This window comes from Sorex fumeus, unplaced genomic scaffold (genome assembly GCF_029834395.1).
Source record: "Sorex fumeus unplaced genomic scaffold, SorFum_2.1 ptg000019l, whole genome shotgun sequence".
Taxonomy (NCBI): Eukaryota; Metazoa; Chordata; class Mammalia; order Eulipotyphla; family Soricidae; genus Sorex; species Sorex fumeus.
This window is the reverse complement of record NW_026606076.1, coordinates 38,988,805-39,007,815: the sequence shown is the minus strand read 5'-3', so window position 1 is coordinate 39,007,815 and position 19,011 is coordinate 38,988,805. Positions and strand designations below refer to the sequence as shown.

The window sequence follows — 19,011 nt, the reverse complement described above, 5'->3', positions numbered from 1 at the left end:
TGAGTCGAGGGGGACAGGAGCGCCCCACAATCCCTCCCTCCCTCGCCCCAGCCCCTACCTGGCAGCTGGGTGCTCAGGGTGGCTGTCGGGATGTGGGGCGGCGGAGTCGGCCCCCACGAGGAGGGCCCCGGGCTGGTGCTCGTGCTGTGGCCAGCCGGGCTGCCGGAGCTGCTGGTGGTTGGGGACGAAGCGGTGCTGGCCGGGACCCCCGGGGCCAGGAGGCCAGCCGTGGTGGTCCCCGGGGGAATGGGGGGCGGCGTGGAGAGGGGCCGCGGCGCCATGGTATCCAGGATCCACCCTTTCAGCCGGGTGATGCGCGTGTACACCCCCGGCTTCCTGGCCTGGGCACAGCCAATGCCCCAGCTCACAATGCCCGCCAGGTAGAACACGCCAGGGGTCTCCTCGCAGGCCAGGGGGCCCCCGGAATCACCCTAAGGAGGAAGCAGAGTGCCGCCATCACAGGTTCCCTGAACCCCCCAACCCCTGGCAGGCAGGGGTCTGTCCGCTCCCCAGAACCTGGACAGACGGTCCCGAGCTCCTCACCCACACAGCTGTGATCCCTAATCTGCCTGGCTCTGCTTGCTGGGTTTTGTTTTGCTTTGGGGGCCATACCCAGCCAGGCTCAGGGGCCACTCCTGGTGGAGCTCCCGGAAGGGTGGGGGTGGGGAGGGACCTCCGTGGGATGCCAGGGATCAAACCCAGGTTGGCCGTGTGCAAGGGAGGAAGTGTGAAGAGGCGGTGGAGGGGTCGGGGCTGGTGGTGCCCTGGGGACTTGCCCATGGCAGTGCCTCTTGGGCTCAGCCACCAAAGCCACAGGCACGGTGGCACGCAGGGCAGCACCCTCCCTTCACACACACACACACACACACACACAAACACACAGCCAGCACCTGAGCCCATGACCTTCACATGCTTACTTTGCTGGCGAGGGGGGGTGGCAGCTGGCACAGGAGAGGCTTGGCACTTGGCAGTAGGGACTGAGTTTGCACCTTTGACATGCTGGGAATTAGGTTCTTGGCCCTCCCAGCCTCACCTCCCGCGAGGCCTTTTTTAATTGACAGAGGAAAGGGACAGTGGCACGGACGCAGTTAGCGCCCCCTACAGGCAGGATTGTCTCAGCTGTGGAGCCAGGCTCCCAGCCCCTCCCACCAGGCTTCCCAGCTGTAGAAAGTCCCAAGTTCAACGTGAAACCTTCCAAGGAACCTAAAACATTCTGCAACTTGCTTTACTACCGGAGTGCTTTTTTTTTTTTTTTTGAGGAGGCACTAGGGACCACACCCAGCTGTGCTCAGGGCTGACTCCTGTCTCTGCGCTCTTGGCTGGCTCCAGAGACCTTATGGGGTGCTGGGGACCAAACCCCAGTCGGCAGCCTTTCCCTCTGTGCCTTGTCTCTGGCCACCTGCAGCGCTTTTAAAGAAACAAGCTCAGGGGGGCTGGAGCAATAGCACAGCGGGGAGGGTGTTTGCCTTGCACGCGGCCGACCCGGGTTCGATTCCCAGCATCCCATATGGTCCCCTGAGCACCACCAGGGATAATTCCTGGGTGCAGAACCAGGAATAACCCCTATGCTTCGCTGGGTGTGACCCAAAAAGCAAAAATAAAATAAAATAAAGATACAAGCTCAGGGGGCGTGGGGTGGGGGAGAAATTTAAAGGGATGATCCCTGAGCAATGGACCCAGAGTAGTCCCTGAGCCTTACCAGGTGTCCCCCCTGCTTTCCAAAACACACTCATAAGAGCTGACGAGTTGCTTGGTAGAAATTTGTCACTTATAGGGGCTGGGGCAATACCACAGAGGGCATTTGCCTTGCAAGTGCCGGCCTGGGTTTGATTCCCCGGCATCCCATAGGCTCATCTGAGCACCACCAGGAGTGACCCCTGAGTGCAGAGCCAGGAGTAAGCCCTGAGCACCAGAAAGAGGGGGTGGCAGGAGGGATGGAAGGGAAGGAGGAAGGAAGGAGGAAGGCCGATTGGAATCGGTCTCCTGTGAATCTCTCGCTTCTCTGCTTCACACAAGCCCTCGGGGCTACCCGATGGGAGAGTAGACGGGGGTGGCCACCTCCTGCCCCAGGCTCACCTGGCAGGAGTCCACTCTGCCCTCCAGGAAGCCGGCACAGAGCATCCTGTCTGTGAGGGAGAAGTTGTAGAGGGCGCTGCAGGCCTTCTGGTCGATGATGCCCACCGAGGCTCTCTGCAGCACGTCGGGCTTGGTGGCTGCAGGGAAGGGCCCCCCCCCCCCAATTCCTTTAGCCTGAGCCCCCTGCAACCAGCTCCGACCACAAAGAGGAATACTCAGGACTCGTGGGGAGGTGCACCCCAGCCTCCCCTCCCAGGATGGAAATCCCTCCTCTCCACCCACTGCACACCCCCAGCAAGGCCTTTCGTTTCCCCGACAGCAGGAAGTTCTGGGGTCTACAAGCTTTTTCTCTAATGGACCCCAAACCAGCTCAAGGGGCTTGAGTGTGGCTATGCAGGCGAGAGCCTCCAAGTTCAGTCACAAGCCCTGAGCTGGGAGTGGGCCCCAAAAAGCAGAAAAAGAAAAATAAAGGCCTGAGAGGTATAGCTCTGAGTCACCTGCCCCTGTCGGGGGACGGGTCTGCCAATAAAACTTTATTCAGACAGAACAGGGCCTGCAGCTGGCTTTGCCAATAAAACTTGATTCAGAGCACAGGCTGCAACTAGCTTTGCCAATAAAACTTTATTTAGACAAGAGCACAGGTTGCAACTGACTTTGCCAATTAAACTTTAGTTAGACAGAGCAGAGGCTGCAGCTGGCTTGGCCAATAAGACCTTATTCAGAATGAGCCTCGGGCCCAGGGTTTGCAACCCCCGAGGATATGGGGCGTTGGACAGTTTGCAGGGGCCAGAGACAACGGTGGCGGGCTCTGGGGGAAGTGCCCAGGTATCCTGGCCTGGGCCCTCAACTCACCGTTTCCCTCCTGCGTGTTTCCCCACCCTGAGATCATGCACTTCCGGCCCACCGGAAACTTCTGGATGGCCAGGGGGAGGCAGACAGGCTGCACGAACTTGTTGAAGCGCAGGGGCCGTGCCAGCTCCAGCACGGCCACGTCGAAGTCCAGGTTGGCCGGGTTGTACTGAGGGTGCAGCACCGCCCGCCGGAGCCCCAGCTTCACCGGGCTGCCCCCGATGCCCGCCAGCGATGCAGTGCCCAGGTGGGCCCGCACGTGCTCCACCTTAGTGCTGCGGAGAAGTGGGGCTCAGACACCCGCCACGCCCGCCCCCAGCCGGGAAGAGCTGTGGGGGCCGGGGGCGCGGGAGGATGGGGGCCTGTCAGATTCTCCCCCCTCCCCACGTGGAGCGGACAAAGGCAGGGAAGGAGCCTCCACATCCCCCAAGACGTGCCCCGCTCCCTTTCCATCCTGTTTCCCGTTCATCCTTTGCTGCCGGATATCCAGGCTCGACGGAGGAGGATGGCATGGTGGTGGTGGGAGATATCCGGTGTGGGGTGCAGGGCCACCCCCCAAGCCCCCCCCCCCCCACGGAGGCAGGCCTTACTGGTTGAAGCAGTGAGCAGCCGACAGCAGCCAGCGATCGCCAACGATGGTGGCGCCGCAGAAGTGCCGGGTCCCCTCCTTCAGGCTGGCCTGCCAGGGCACGTCCCCCGAGGCGGCGCCCAGGCCCCCCACGATGCGGGTGGGCTTCTCCAGGGCTGGCCTGGCCCCGCACTCTGGGGAATGGGGGACATGAGATGGGAGGCTCAGGACCTCAGAGCTGGGGCACCGGCAGGCAGAGATGAAACGGCTCCCAGATCCCCCTCTGAGAATCGGAACCCCCCCGGGGTGGGGACTAGGGTAAGAGAGCGCAAGGGAGAAGGAGGGTGCCAAGGTGGTCCGGGCTGGCGCTGGTGCTTTTTTTTTTTCTATTTTTTTTTGGGGGGGGGTCACACCTTGCAATGCTCAGGGCTGACTCCTGGCTTTGCATTCAGGGATCCCTCCTGGCAGGGCTCAGGGGGCCCCTATGGGGTATCAGGGATCAGCCACTTGGGTCAGCCACGTACAAGGCCAACCCCTTCGCCACTGTTCTGTCACTCCACCCCCTGGAGGTGTTTCCTGGGCACAGAGCTTCGGTCTGGTGAGGATGGAAAGATCTCAGAGGGGCTAGAGAGAAAGCAGGGAGGGCGCTGGCCGTGCACACAGCCCATCTGGGTCTGATCCCCAGGACCCTTACGGTCCTCTGAACTCTGCTGGGAGTCAGCCCTGAGCATGGCCGGGTGTACCACCCCTGCCGCCCTCCAGCCTCCCATGCCCAATAATATCCAGGGAAAAGGGTGGTGGGAGGGAGGGGGAAAAATGAAGGTGATGAGGCAGGAGAGTTGACCAGCTGTTTTGTGGCCAGTGGGCTAGAAAGATGCCGCAGAGAAGACGCCTGGAGGCTCTTGCCCTGAGCTCACCATCATGGTCTCTGGCTGCCTTTATTTTTTGCTTTTTAAAAAAAATTTTTTTTTTGCCTCTTGGGGCACACCCAGTGATGCGCAAGGGTTACTCCTGGCTCTGCACTCAGGAATTACTCCTTGGTGGTGCTCGGGGGACTATATGGGATGCTGGGAATCGAACCTAGGTTGGCTGCGTGCAAGGCCAACACCCTACCCGCTGTGCTATTGCTCCACCCTGGCTGCTTTGGTTTTTATTTGGTCTGCAGGCCACATCCAGCATTGCTTAGGGCTGACTCCTGGCTCTGTGCTCAGGCAATCACTCCTGGCAAATTCAGGGGACCTCCCCCCATGGGGATGCCGGGGATCCACCCCAGATTCACCCGGTGCCAAACAAAACGCCCTCTCCGCTGTCCTGTCGCTCCGGCCCTCTCTAGCTTCCTGTAGATGCTTCTGGACCTCTCCTGGTCCTCCCCTGTAGGACTTGCTGGACCGTGATCTCCCCAAAGCTGCAAGGGGGCCCAGGCGCTGGCCCCTGTGCCTGGACAGACATCACTAATCAACCACCCATCTCTCTCCCAGGGACAAAGCCAGAACCAACGCATCTGAACTTGCAGGGGACGCGCCCCCCAGCACAGCCCGTTTCCCCTTCCAATACCTGGTAGTTTGGCTGCGGTGGCCAAGCCCAGAGGCGCCGTGCTGGCGGCCGGCGCGGGTCTGCTGGGGGTGTCCAGCACCTGCCCTTTGGGACTCGTGGGCCAGGCAGGGCTGGGCGTGCTGGGCGCCGGGGCGGCCGTGGGCGCCGGAGGCCTGCTGGCCGCGGACATGACCTCCAGCATCCAGTCCCGCAGTCGTGTCACTCGCGCGTAAACCCCTGGGCGCCGCGCCTCGGCGCACCCGATGCCCCAGCTCACGATGCCCGCCAGAAAGAAGCGGCCGGAGGGCTCCTCGCAGACCAGGGGGCCTCCCGAGTCTCCCTGGGGGACAGAGGCACGTCCGTGGGGTGCAGTCGGGGCTCCCCGGCCACAGCTCCCCTCAGAATCTCCCTTCCAGCCTGCCCCAGGAGGAAATGAGAGCTGATGCGTGACCGCTGGATACCGCGAGCTCCGCACCTGCCAAAATCAACCAGGTCAGGGGCTGGAGCGATAGCACAGAGGGCAGGGTGTTTGCCTTGTAAGCGGCCGACCCGGGTTCGATCCCCAGCATCCCATATGGTCCCCGGAGCACCGCCAGGAGTAATTCCTGCGTGCAAAGCCAGGAGTAACCCCTGAGCACCGCCGGGTGTGACCCAGAAAACAAAAACCCAAAATCAACCAGGGCTTTTTATGGGGCCACTAAGGTCACTTTCAGCTGGGTCACTGGCCACTGGCCACTTAAAATCCAAACTTGAGGACTGGAGAGATATGAGAGCGGGAAGGCTCTTGCATGGCCTGCAGCTGACCTGGGTTACCTGGGTTCAATTCCCGTGACCCCATGGAGTCCCCTCAGCCCTGCCTAGAATGGTTCCTGAGCACTGCTGGATGAAACCTAACCTCCGCCCACCCAGAAAAAAAAAAAATCCCAAGCCTGAGTAAGCAATATTCCCTCCCCTTCTTGTCCTGGTAGATCTATTATAACCTCACCCTTTGCTTAGGTTGACAATCTGGCTGTCCAACAAGAGCCACCAGACAGCTCACTGGTAGAATACCAACTTTGTTTGTTTGTTTTTTGGGTCACACCCGGCGATGCACAGCGGTTCTTCCTGGCTCTGCACTCAGGAATCACTCCTGGCGGGGCTCAGGGGACCCTATGGGATGCTGGGAATCGAACCCGGGTTGGCCGCGTGCGAGGCAAACACCCTACCCGCTGTGCTATCGCTCCAGCCCTGGTAGAATACCAACTTTAAAAGGAGGAGGCAGGGCTGGAGCGATAGCACAGCAGGTAGGGCATTTGTCTTGCATGCGGCTGACCCGGGTTCGATTCCCAGCATCCCATAGAGTCCCCTGAGCCCCGCCAGAAATAATTCCTGAGTGCATGAGCCAGGAGGAACCCCTGTGCATCGCCAGGTGTGACCCAAGAAGAAAAAAATTGAGGGGGCTGTCCCAATGCTAAGAATGAGAGAGCACCCCCCTGTTTAACATAGGGCCCAAAAGTGGGGCTCACCTGGCAGGAATCCACCTTCCCATCCAGGTAACCGGCACACAGCATCCTGTCGGTGAGGGCGTGGCCGTACAGGCTGGAGCACAGAGCCTGGTCCAGCAGCTCGACCGTGGCCTTCTGCAGAGTCTCCGGCTTGACCACTGGCCAGCAAAGGGACACCCAAAGGAGCTGAGCATCCCAGAGGTCCTGCTCAGTCGCCTCGAGAGAGCAAAGCACACCCCCTCCCTCAACTGCCCCTGTAGCAAGCCCACCCGCTGCGTCAGCACTCAGAAATAAGTCAAGGGGCTGGAGTGATAGCACAGCGGGTAGGGCGTTTGCCTTGCACGTGGCCCGACCCGGGTTCGATTCCCAGCATCCCATATGGTCCACCGAGCATGGCCAGGAGTAATTCCTGACTGCATGAGGCAGGAGTAACCCCTGTGTATCACTGGGTGTGATCCCCCCCAAAACAAAGAAATAAGTCAAGACGGGGCTGGAGCGATAGCACAGCAGTTAGGGCGTTTGCCGTGCACATAGTCGACTCGGGTTCGATTCCCAGCATCCCATAGGGTCCCCCAAACACCGCCAGGAGTAAGTCCTGATCGCAGAGCCAGGAGTAACCCCTGAGCATTGCTGGATGCGGCCCAAAAACCAAAAGATAATAATAATAATAATAAGCTAAGACTCGTCACCCCCAAACAGCCACTTCCCTCTCCCAACCTCCCACACTCTGCACCTCCTCTTCCTTGACTTTGCTGATTTTGGTCTCTCTCCGCTAGGACCTTTTCTCACCTCAGCAGCTCCTCATATACTCTGGTGAAGGTGGGAGTGGCTCATCACCTGGCTCAGCCTAAAAGGCTACCCTGCCTACCCCAGGGTCTTTGCATGTGCTGTTCCAGCTGTTTAACATGCTGGTCCCTGCTTCTCTCTTTTCGCTCCTCTTCCATGTTGCTCATCCACCCATATGCTGGCAGGACTGTACTCAGGGCCTTATATAAATGCAAGACAAGTGCTCTTCTGCCAAGCCTGCTTCTGGACCCAACTCTTCTCTATTTTTGCTTTGTTTTTATTTTGGGGAATACACCCGGTGGTACTCAGGGATTCTTCCTGGCTCTGTGCTCAGAAATCACTTGTGGCAGTGCTCCGAGGATTCTATGGGATGCCCGGATCGAATCCAGGTCGGCTGTGTGCAAACACCCCACCTGTCGTACTCACTCCTGACCGAACCATAGGGGGACAAATCTTTGGTTTTGTTTTGGGTCCACACTGGTTGTTGCTCAGGGCTGATTCCTGGCTCTGAACTCAAGAATTATTCCTGGCGGTGCTCGGGGGACCATATGGGATGCCAGGAAATGAACCCAGGTTGGATGCATGCAAGGCAATTGCTCTACCTGCTGTACTATCTCTCCGGTTCCTAGGGGAACAGGTTTTTTTTTTCCTGCTTTTTGGGTCACACCTGGCGATGCACAGGGGTTACTCCCGACTCTGCAGTCAGGAATTACTCCTGGCGGTGCTCAGGGGACCATATGGGATGCTGGGAATCAACACTGGTCGGCCGCGTGCAAGGCAAACGCCCTACCTGCTATGCTATCGCTCCAGCCCCTAGGGGGACAATTTTTATCAAAAATAAATAAATAAATAAAAAACTAGCACCACAGAAACAAGCTTGACCCTCCCCTCTTCTCTTTTGTCCTGGTTAACGGGGGGGGGGGGGACCAGGTAGAGACAGTAAGGGCCACAGACATGGGGGGAGGGCACTCGCCTTGCACACGGGTGACCCGCAACCCACAGGGTCCCTGGAGCACGCCAGGAGTGATCCCTGGGTTTGGAGCCTGAAGTTGCCCCTTAGCATGAGGAGGAGGAGGAGGAGGAGGAAGGAGGAGGAGGAGGAGGAGGAGGAAGAAAAAGAAGACAGCAAGCGAGTAGCTGGGTGCAGGGTTCCCGGGGGCTGTACGTGCGCTCTTGGGGGGTTTCCGGGGGCGAGGAGGGGGGGGAGGAGGAGGAAGAGGAGGAGGAGGAGGAGGAGGGGAGGAGGAGGAGGAGGAAGGAGGAGGAGGAAAGAGGAGGAGAGGAGGAGGAGGAGAAGGAGGAGGAGGAGGAGCAGGAGGAGGAGGAGCAGGAGGAGGACGAAAGAGGAGGAGGGGAGGAGGAGGAGGAGGGGAGGAGGAGGAGGAGGGGAGGAGGAGGAGGGGAGGAGGAGAAGGAGGAGGAGGAGGAGGAGGAGAGGAGGAGGAAGAGGAGGAGGGGAGGAGGAGGAGTAGGAGGAAGGAGGAGGAGGAGGAGGAGAAGGAGGAGGAGAAGGAGGAGGAAGAGGAGGAGGAGGAGGAGGAGGAGGAAGAGGAAGAAAAGGAAGACAGCAAGCGAGTAGGTGGGTGCAGGGTTCCGGGGGCTGCACGCGCGCTCTTGGGGGGTTTCCGGGGGCGAGGAGGAGGGGGGGAGGAGGAGGAAGAGGAGGAGGAGGAGGAAGGAGGAGGAGGAGGAGGAAGGAGGAGGAGGAGGAGGAGCAGGAGGAGGAGGAAAGAGGAGGAGAGGAGGAGGAGGAGGAGGAGGAAAGAGGAGGAGAGGAGGAGGAGGAGGAGAAGGAGGAGGAGGAGGAGGAGGGGAGGAAGAGGAGGAGGGGAGGAGGAGAAGGAGGAGGAGGAGGAGGGGGAGGGGAGGAGGAGAAGGAGGAGGAGGAGGAGGAGGAGAGGAGGAGGAGGAGGAGGAGGAGGAGAGGAGGAGGAGGAGGAGGAGGAGGAGGAGGAGGAGGAGGAGGAGGAGGAGGAGGAGGAGGAGGAGGAGGAGGAGGAGGAGGAGGAAAAAGAAGACAGCAAGCGCGTAGCCGGGTGCAGGGTTCCGGGGGCCGCACGCGCGCTCTCGGGGGTTCCGGGGGCGCTTACGGAAATCCTCCCGGAGGTAGCCCCAGCCCGAGATGAGGCACTTCCTCCCGGCGGGGAAGACGTGCGCGGCGGCGGGCAGGCACACGGGCTGCACGCGGCGCCCGAAGGCCAGCGGACGGCGGAGCTGCAGCAGCGCCACGTCGAAGTCGGCCGAGTCGGCGTCGTAGCGCGGGTGCGGGATGATGCGCGCCACGCGCGCGCGCGCCGCGCCCGCCTCCAGCGCGCCGCCCAGCGCCGTGGTGCCCGCGTAGGCCACCCAGTCCGAGGGCGCGGCCAGCCTGCGGGCAGACGCGACTCAGGGCCGGCTCCGGCTCTGGGCTCCGGGCTGACTCCCCACTCTGTGCTCAGGGATGACTCCTGGCCCTCGGCCCGGGGCTCGCTCCTGACTCTGTGCTCAGGGCCAACTCCTGGCTCTGGGCTCAGGGCTCACTCCCGGCTCTGGGCTCAGGGCTGACTCCCCATTCTGTGCTCAGGGCTAAGTTCTGACTCTGGGCTCAGGGCCAACTCCTGGCTCTGGTCTCAGGGCTGACTCCTGGCTCTCTGCTCAGGGCTTGCTCCTGGCCCTCGGCTCAGGGCTTGCTCCTGACTCTGTGCTCAGAGCTGACTCCTGGCTCTGGTCTCAGGGCTGACTCCTGGCTCTGGGCTCAGGGCTGATTCCTGACTCTGTGCTCAGGGCTAACTCCTGACTCTGTGCTCAGTGCTGACTCCCGGCTCTGAGCTCAGGGCTGACTCCTGGCCCTTGGCTCTGGGCTCTGGGCTCAGGGAATACTCCTGGCTCTGTGCTCAGGGCTCACTCCCGGCTCTGGGCTCAGGGATGACTCCTGGTGGATAAGGGGAACCCCTGGGGTGCTGGGGATCGAACCCAGGTGATCAAACCCAAGTGCCTTCTCTGCCTATCTTTTGGGCACCCAAATGATTGGGCACCATTCAGATTGAAAACTGCACCAAAGGAGGGATGAAGAGAGGAGGGGCAGGAGGAGTCCCGGGGGGTCGCGGGGAGCATGTGGACGGAGCCTGGGATGGACCCTCAGATACACAGGCCCAGGAAGAACAAAGCCCAGGCTGGCGGGGCCCTGGATGGACAAACCCCAGGATGGTCAGACCCGGGATGGATGCACCCTCGGATAGACGGGACCCCAAGAAGGATGGATCCCAGGATGGAGGGGATCGCAGGATTAACAGGAAACCCGGAGTGGACAGGACATCAAGAAGGATGGGACCCCAAGATGCATGGAACCCCAAGATGGACAGGACTCCAGGAAGGACTGACCCCGGAATGAATGGGACCCCCGGAAGGACAGACTCCAGAGTAGACATGGCAGATTGGGACCCCGGGCCGGGTGACACATGGGTCTGCACCCCCCCAGGCTGACACTCACTCATTGAAGCAGTGAGCAGCCGACACCAGCCACCGGGCGCCGATGATCGCGGCTCCGCAGAAGTGCTCGGCGTTCTCCCTGAGGCTGACCTGCCACGGGAACTCACCGGGGGCCGCCTCCATGCCGCCCACGATCCTGCCCGGCGTCCGCCAGCCCGGCTGCCGGCCGCAGTCTGCAAGACACGATGGCACCAGGAACCCCGGAACCCCGCGGGCAGCTTCTTTTAGGGGAGGCCAGGGAGGGGGGTGGCTCACACCCGGCGATGCTTGGGGGTCTCTAAGAGATGCTGGGGATCGGATCCGGGCCGGCTGCATGCACGGCAAGCACCCTCCCCACTGTCCCATCACTCACTCAGCCCCCCACGGGCAGCTCTGAGCTGCGGTGCTGGGGACAGACCCCGGGCTGATGGAGCCGCCTGCAGCCCCTGGAGCCCGCAGATTTCCGAGGAAGCCTGGCCCTCCTCAGGCTCCGGGAGGAAGCTTCTCCTGGCTGATGCGGGAGCTTTGTTCCCTGGTGCTGTGAGTTCTGCCACCGTTAAGGTGGAAAAAGCAACCGATGGGGCGGGATGCTGGGGCCAGAGTGGAGACAAAGGTGTTGGGACACTCTGTCTCCCAAGAGAGATGCTAAAGGGCCCAGAGCCACAGCACAGCGGGGAGGGCGTTTGCCTTGCACGCGGCCGGCCTGGGTTCGAACCCCAGCACCCCGTGGGGTCCCAGCCTATGGCTCCATAGTGGTTCCTGAGCACAGAACCAGTAGTAGTAACACCTGAGCATGGCCGGATGTGGATTCCCCCCATCCAAAAAAAAAAAGGAAAGGAAAAGACGTACAAACTCTGACCCATGGCGCCTATAAGTGGGACCTGCTTCAAGGGCTGGTCTGAGGCCCCCAAGGAAGGGACACAATCACACATGAAACTGCAGAAAACATGAGGGTAGCAGTCCTGAGAGAGAGAGAGAGCACAGCGGGGAGGGTGTTTGCCTTGCACACAGTCGACCCGGGTTCGATCTCAGGCATCCCATAGGGTCCCCAAGGGAATCACAGTCAGGGTTCCACTCAGGAATCTCTCCTGCTGATGCGCAGGGGACCCTCTGGGATGCCAGGGATGGAAGCCAGGTTGACCGCATGCAAGGCAAACGCTCTCCCCACTATCCTATCGCTCCTCGTGCTCTTTTATAAGTTTAGGGTTTGCTTAGGGACTTGAGGTTTTATTTTTCTGGTTTTTTTTTTTAAGGGCCATACTGGGCTATGCTCAGGGGTTGTTCCTGGCTCTTTGTTAAGGAATTATTTTATTTTTGGGGGAGTGGCATGCCTGACAATCCTCAGGGGTTCCTCCTGGCTCTGTGCTCAGAAAGTACTCCTGGCAGTGCTCAGGGGACCCTATGGGGTGCCTGGGATTGAACCTGGATCAGCTACATGCAAAGCAAGTGCCCTTCCCGCTGTGTTATCTCTCTGCCCCTCCTAAGTTTGGGGGCGCCATACCTGGCTATGCTCAGGGTTTATTCCTGGCTCTGTGCCAGGTTCAGTCCTGGTGGTGCTCAGGAAACCCCATGGGAGGCTGAGGATGAAATCCAGGTGGGCTTCGGGCAAGGTGAGAGCCCTCCCCACTGTGCTGTTGTTCCAGCCCGTCAGGTCTTTGGGTAACGGGACAGGGATGGTCCATGGTGCAGATCCCTGTACTGTACAGGGATGGTCCCTGTACTGGTCTGGGGGTGCCCTGCAGTTGCTTTTTGGGTCACACCCGGCGATGCTCAGGGGTTACTCCTGGCTCATGCACTCAGGAATAACTCCTGGCGGTGCTCGGGGGACCATATGGGATGCTGGGAATCGAACCCGGGTCGGCCGTGTGCAAGGCAAACGCCCTCCCCGCTGTGCTATCGTTCCAGCCCCACGACCCTTTTTTTTTTTTTCCCAGGTCTGAGCCTCCTCTTCTCTCAGGCCCCTTCCCTCTGCCCAGTTCCCAGGATGCTGTATTGCTGTGCCCGTGTGTGCGGTGTCCACCAGGCAGACTGACCGCAGCGAGCCTCATCCGAGCCGTCGGCGCAATCGATGCTGTCGTCACACTCAGGATTCACTTTGCTCACACACTGGCTGTTCTGGCAAGAAAAAGTGTCCCCGGGACAGCGGCCTGTATGGACAGACAGGGCCGAGTTCCAACTCCTGGCAGTGCTCGGGGTACCCAATAGGATGCCAGGGATCGAACCCGAGTCGGCCACGTGCAAGGCAAACGCCCTCCCCGGTTGGGCTATGCCATCCAGCCATCTCTGTGTATGTCTTTGTGTACGTGTCTCTGTACATGTGTCTCAGTGTGTGCGTGCAGTATGTGGATACGTGTGTCATAGTTACGTGGGTCTGTGTGCATGTCGCCCCTCTGTATGTGGGTGAGTACACAGGTGTGCACGACTGCGTCTGTGAAGATGTGCCTTGTGGAAGGGTGTGCAGAATCTGGAACCGTGTCTGTGAGGGCAGAGGGCCACATACCTGACTTCAAATCTCTCTCTGCCCAGGGCCCCTTCTGGCTTCCTGCAGGGAAAAGGAGCAAAAAGCGAGAAACTCATTTTATGAGCATGGCATGCTGGCCCAGGGCCCACTCACGCCCCAACCTGAGATGAAGAACTGTTCTTTTTTGTTTGTTTGCTTGCTTTTTGGGTCACACCCAGCAATGCACAGGGGTTCTTCCTGGCTCTGCACTCAGAAATTACTCCTAGCGGTACTTGGGGGACACTATGGGATGGTGGGAATCGAACCCGGGTCGGCTGCGTGCAAGGCAAATGCCCTCCCTGCTGTACTATCACTCCAGCCCTGGAACTGTTTTTGTTTCGGGGCTACCCCCGGCGAAGCTCAAGGCTGGCTCCTGGCTCTGCACTCAGGAATCCCTCCAGGTGGTGCTTGGGGACCCTGTGGGATGCTGGGGATAGAACCCAGGTGGGCTCTTGCAAGACAAGTGCTCTCCCCGCTGTGCTTTCTCTTTGGCTCCTGAGAATTTCTGTCCCTCAGACTCACCTCAACGCTAATCATGGCCCAACAGCCTCCACATTGAATGGTGCAGACAAGAAACACAACCGAGACCCTGGAAAATTCTATTAGATGACACAGATTCACGGGCTCTGAAACGCCGACCAGTGACTTAGGGTGGCGGGACTGAGGTCCAGTCGTGTTCTGGAGGCTGAGGTCAAGCTGACCGGATGGTTAATCTGACAGCCCTCTGGCTTCCAAGCCATACACACCATACCTGGAGCCAAGTATCTGCCTGGGGCTCTATCCCTAGTTACCAGATACTGGCCTGAATCTGGCCCGCCCCTCGCCTTTGTCAATAAAACTTTATTGGCACCTGGCCACGCCCACTCATTCCTCCTTCAGGGGATGATCCCATGGACTGTTGCAGAGCTGCGGACATTCTGGCCGTTGCCTTTCCGGGTGCTGCCCGCCTACTCTCTACTGCTGAGCTATGTGTCTTCACAGGGAGGGGGTGATTATGGGAAAGTTCCGGTGGGCTTCCCTAGCCCCACTGGTTTGTGTCTCCTGTCTCCAGCCTTTGTATATCTGTGGCCCACTTGCCTGTGAGCTCAACTGACATGATGGTGCCGTAGGCAGCCAGGGGGAGGCCGTGCTCCTGCAGGCGTGCTCGGAGTCCCTGCTGTAAAAGTTTTTCCTCCAGGCCTCGGTTGAGCCCCTGGATGGCTGGGAGCAGGAAGTGCATCTGGAACCACACCAGCACGCTGGCGTTCCCCGGCCTGCAGGGAGAACAAGAGGCCCTGGAAGAGAGGGCCCCTTGGCTTCTGGAAGCTTCTGGAAGTTTCTGGAAGCTTCCGGAAACTTCCAGAAGCTTCCAGAATGTCTCAAGAGGGGTCAGCTTAGGTTCTGGCATCCTGACTCACCTGTAACTGAGCACTGTACAGTCCACGCAGCGAGCCTCTAGCTCAGTCTTCTGGAAGCTGCTAAGAAACTATGACAGAAACCACAGCAGCAAATGGGGTGCACAGTGTGTGTATGAGGGGATGCTCCCCGAGGACTGAAGGGGGGAGCTGGAGGATGGGGGAGACTCATGGCCAATCAGCTCCCCTCACACCCAACATGAAAGTGGGAGAGAGCAAAGGGGTTAAGGCACTCATGTGTTGCACACAGCTGACCTGGGTTCTATCCCTGACACCTCATACAATCCCTTGAGCACGCCAGGAGTGATCTCTGAGTTCAGAGCCAGGAGTCAGTCCTGAGCACCCCTGGGTGCTAGACTAATATCACTCCATCGATGGTGTATAAACACAGCCTGCGTCCCAGTGTAAACAAGGCAGGAGTTGATGTCTGAGTATTGATTTTGGTTTTGGGGCCAGGCCCAGTGGAGTTGGGGGAGCCCCCAGCCCCTGAACATCTCCCTCGCATGGGTCTGTGTAGTCATACCTATAAGCTGAATGCACTATTTCAGGACAGGTTTGTTGTTCTTTGGAAGGTGGGGACCCCACCTGGCGATTCTCAGGGGTTACTCCTGGCGGTGCTCAGTGGACCATATTAGAATGCTGGGGTGAGAACCTGGGTCGGCCACGTGCCATGCAAATGCCCTACAGACTATACTATCTCTCTATCCATCCATCTTTTTTTTTGGGGGGGGGTCATGCCCGGCGATGCACAGGGGTTCCTCCTGGCTCTGGACTCAGGAATTACCCTTGGCGGTACTGGGGGACCATATGGTATGCTGGGAATCGAACCCGGGTCGGCCACGTGCAAGGCAAATGCCCTACCCGCTGTGCTACTGCTCCAGCCCCTCCATCCATCCATCTTAAATGAAAATTATGTCTCTTTTGTTGTTGTTGTTTTGTTTTGGGATTTAGCTACATGCGGTTGTGCTCAGGGATTAATTTTAGCTCTGCACACAAGGATTGTTCCTGGCTGGCTTGGGGGAACATATGGGATGTTGGGTTCGGGGGAACATTATGGGATCAAACTGAGGTTAGCCACGTGCGAGGCAAAGGACCCCCATGCTCTCCTGTCGCTCAGTGTTGACACACTTTCAAAAGTGAGCACAGAATTCAACATTTAGAAGTGCACATGAATAAACAAGAGGGGTCTGGAGCAATAGCACAGCGGGTAGGGCGTTTGCCTTGCACCCGGCCAACCTGGGTTCGATTCCCAGCATCCCATATGGTTCCCCGAGCACCACCAGGAGTAATTCCTGAGTGCAGAGCCAGGAATAACCCCTGTGCAACGCCGGGTGTGACCCAAAAAGCAAAATAATAATAGTAATAATAATTACGGTCACGGTCCTCCCGTTGTTCATCGATTTGCTTGAGTGGGCCCAGTAACGTCTCCATCGGAGACTTTGTTGTTACTGTGTTTGCCATATCAAAGACGTCATGGGGAGCTTGCCAGGCTCTGCCGTGCGGGCGAGATACTCTCGGTAGCTTGCTAGGCTCTCCGAGAGGGGTGGAGGAATCGAACTCGGGTTGGCCATGTTGGCTGCGTGCAAGGCAAACGCCCTACCGCTGTGCTATCGCTCCAGCCCAGTAATAATAATAATAAAAATAAAATAGGCCAGAGCAAAGGCATAGTGGGGAGGATGCTTGCATTGTATCCCAATAACCCTGATTTGAATTGAATAATTGAATTCTGGGCATGAAACATGGTCCAATGAGCCCCCAGGAGTCACTCCTGAGCACAGATCTCGGAATAAGCCCTGAGCACTGCTAGGTATGCACGATCACAATCACGATCACGATCATCCTGTTGTTCGCTGATTGCCTCGAGCAGGCGCCAGTAACGTCTCCTTCGTCCTAGCCCTGAGATTTTTGAAAAAAGTGCCATATTCAAGGCTCGTTCAGGGTTAGGAGAATGAGACCCATCGTTGTTACTGGTATTTGGCATATTGGGCACGCCACGGGGAGTTTGCCAGACTCTGCCGTGTGGGCAGGCTACGATCGGTAGCCTGCCAGTTTGTCCAAAGTAGGAATGAGATAATAAGATGTCGCTAGGTGTGCACAAAAAAAAAAACACTAAAAAAATAGATAAAGAAATTGCACAACCCTTTAAAGATGATCTGACTATGTCCATGGGGGTGTGCCAGATCATCTCTGGTTCCAGAACATTTCCACACTCACCACGTGAAACACACCAACCACAGTAACTGCACCAATACACCATCCACACCAGTCACGGTATCTACACCAAACTAACCATCCACACAATTCATGTTGTTGACACCGTGCGTACTGCCCACCCCACCACAAAACCTACACCAACCACACTAACCACACCAGCCATCCATCCACCACAATCACACCAGCCACACCATCCACAACAACCACAACAACCACAACAGCCAACCATCCACACCAACCACACCAACACCAACCACACCAACCACAGCAGCCAACCATCCACACCAACCACACCAACACCAACCAACCAACCACACCAACACCAACCACACCAGCCAACCATCCACACCAACCACACCAACACCAAGCAACCAACCACACCAACACCAACCACACCAACCACACCAACACCAACCACACCAACACCAACCACACCAACCACACCAACACCAACCACACCAACCACACCAGCCAACCATCCACACCAACCACATCAACACCAACCACATCAACCACACCAACACCAATCACACCAACACCAACCACACCAACCACACCAACACCAACCACACCAACCACACCAACACCAACCACACCAACCACACCAGCCAACCATCCACACCAACCACACCAACACCAACCAACCAACCACACCAACACCAACCACACCAACCACACCAACACCAACCACACCAACAACACCAACACCAACCACACCAACCACACCAACACCAACCACACAAACCACACCAGCCAACCATCCACACCAAACACACCAACACCAACCAACCAACCACACCAACACCAACCACACCAACCACACCAGCCAACCATCCACACCAACCACACCAACACCAACCACACCAACCACACCAACACCAACCACACCAACCACACCAACACCAACCACACCAATCACACCAACACCAACCACACCAACCACACCAGCCAACCATCCACACCAACCACACCAACACCAACCACACCAACCACACCAACACCAACCACACCAACCACACCAACACCAACCACACCAACCACACCAGCCAACCATCCACACCAACCACACCAACATCAACCACACCAACCACACCAACACCAACCACACCAACACCAACCACACCAACCACACCAGCCAACCATCCACACCAACCACAACACCAACCAACCAACCACACCAACACCAACCACACCAACCACACCAACACCAACCACACCAACACCAACCACACCAACCACACCAGCCAACCATCCACACCAACCACACCAACACCAACCACACCAACCACACCAACACCAACCACACCAACCACACCAGCCAACCATCCACACCAACCACCCCAACACCAACCACACCAACCACACCAACACCAACCACACCAACCACACCAGCCAACCATCCACACCAACCACACCAACACCAACCAACCAACCACACCAACACCAACCAACCACACCAACACCAACCACACCAACCACACCAACACCAACCACACCAATCACACCAACACCAACCACACCAACCACACCAGCCAACCATCCACACCAACCACACCAACACCAACCACACCAACCACACCAACACCAACCACACCAACCACACCAGCCAACCATCCACACCAACCACACCAACACCAACCACACCAACCACACCAACACCAACCACACCAACCACACCAACACCAACCACACCAACCACACCAGCCAACCATCCACACCAACCACACCAACACCAACCACACCAACCACACCAACACCAACCACACCAACACCAACCACACCAACCACACCAGCCAACCATCCACACCAACCACACCAACACCAACCACACCAACCACACCAACACCAACCACACCAACCACACCAACACCAACCACACCAACCACAGCAGCCAACCATCCACACCAACCACACCAACACCAACCAACCAACCACACCAACACCAACCACACCAGCCAACCATCCACACCAACCACACCAACACCAAGCAACCAACCACACCAACACCAACCACACCAACCACACCAACACCAACCACACCAACACCAACCACACCAACCACACCAACACCAACCACACCAACCACACCAGCCAACCATCCACACCAACCACATCAACACCAACCACATCAACCACACCAACACCAATCACACCAACACC

General features: G+C 58.2%; 1 protein-coding gene across 1 annotated transcript in view; it reads right to left on the bottom strand.

Moving 5' to 3' along the window:
* Window positions 1–19,011, bottom strand: part of TMPRSS9 (transmembrane serine protease 9) — a 31,583-nt gene that overhangs the window by 2,586 nt on the left and 9,986 nt on the right. The window contains exons 3-14 of the mRNA XM_056112995.1: window positions 14,641–14,708; window positions 14,317–14,496; window positions 13,244–13,281; window positions 12,777–12,890; window positions 10,766–10,937; window positions 9,387–9,664; window positions 6,532–6,668; window positions 5,048–5,366; window positions 3,516–3,687; window positions 2,929–3,200; window positions 2,077–2,213; window positions 59–431 (exon numbers count right to left, since the gene is read on the bottom strand). Of these exons, the coding sequence (XP_055968970.1) occupies window positions 59–431; window positions 2,077–2,213; window positions 2,929–3,200; window positions 3,516–3,687; window positions 5,048–5,366; window positions 6,532–6,668; window positions 9,387–9,664; window positions 10,766–10,937; window positions 12,777–12,890; window positions 13,244–13,281; window positions 14,317–14,496; window positions 14,641–14,708 (2,260 nt within the window). The remainder of the gene's footprint in view (window positions 1–58; window positions 432–2,076; window positions 2,214–2,928; window positions 3,201–3,515; window positions 3,688–5,047; window positions 5,367–6,531; window positions 6,669–9,386; window positions 9,665–10,765; window positions 10,938–12,776; window positions 12,891–13,243; window positions 13,282–14,316; window positions 14,497–14,640; window positions 14,709–19,011) is intronic.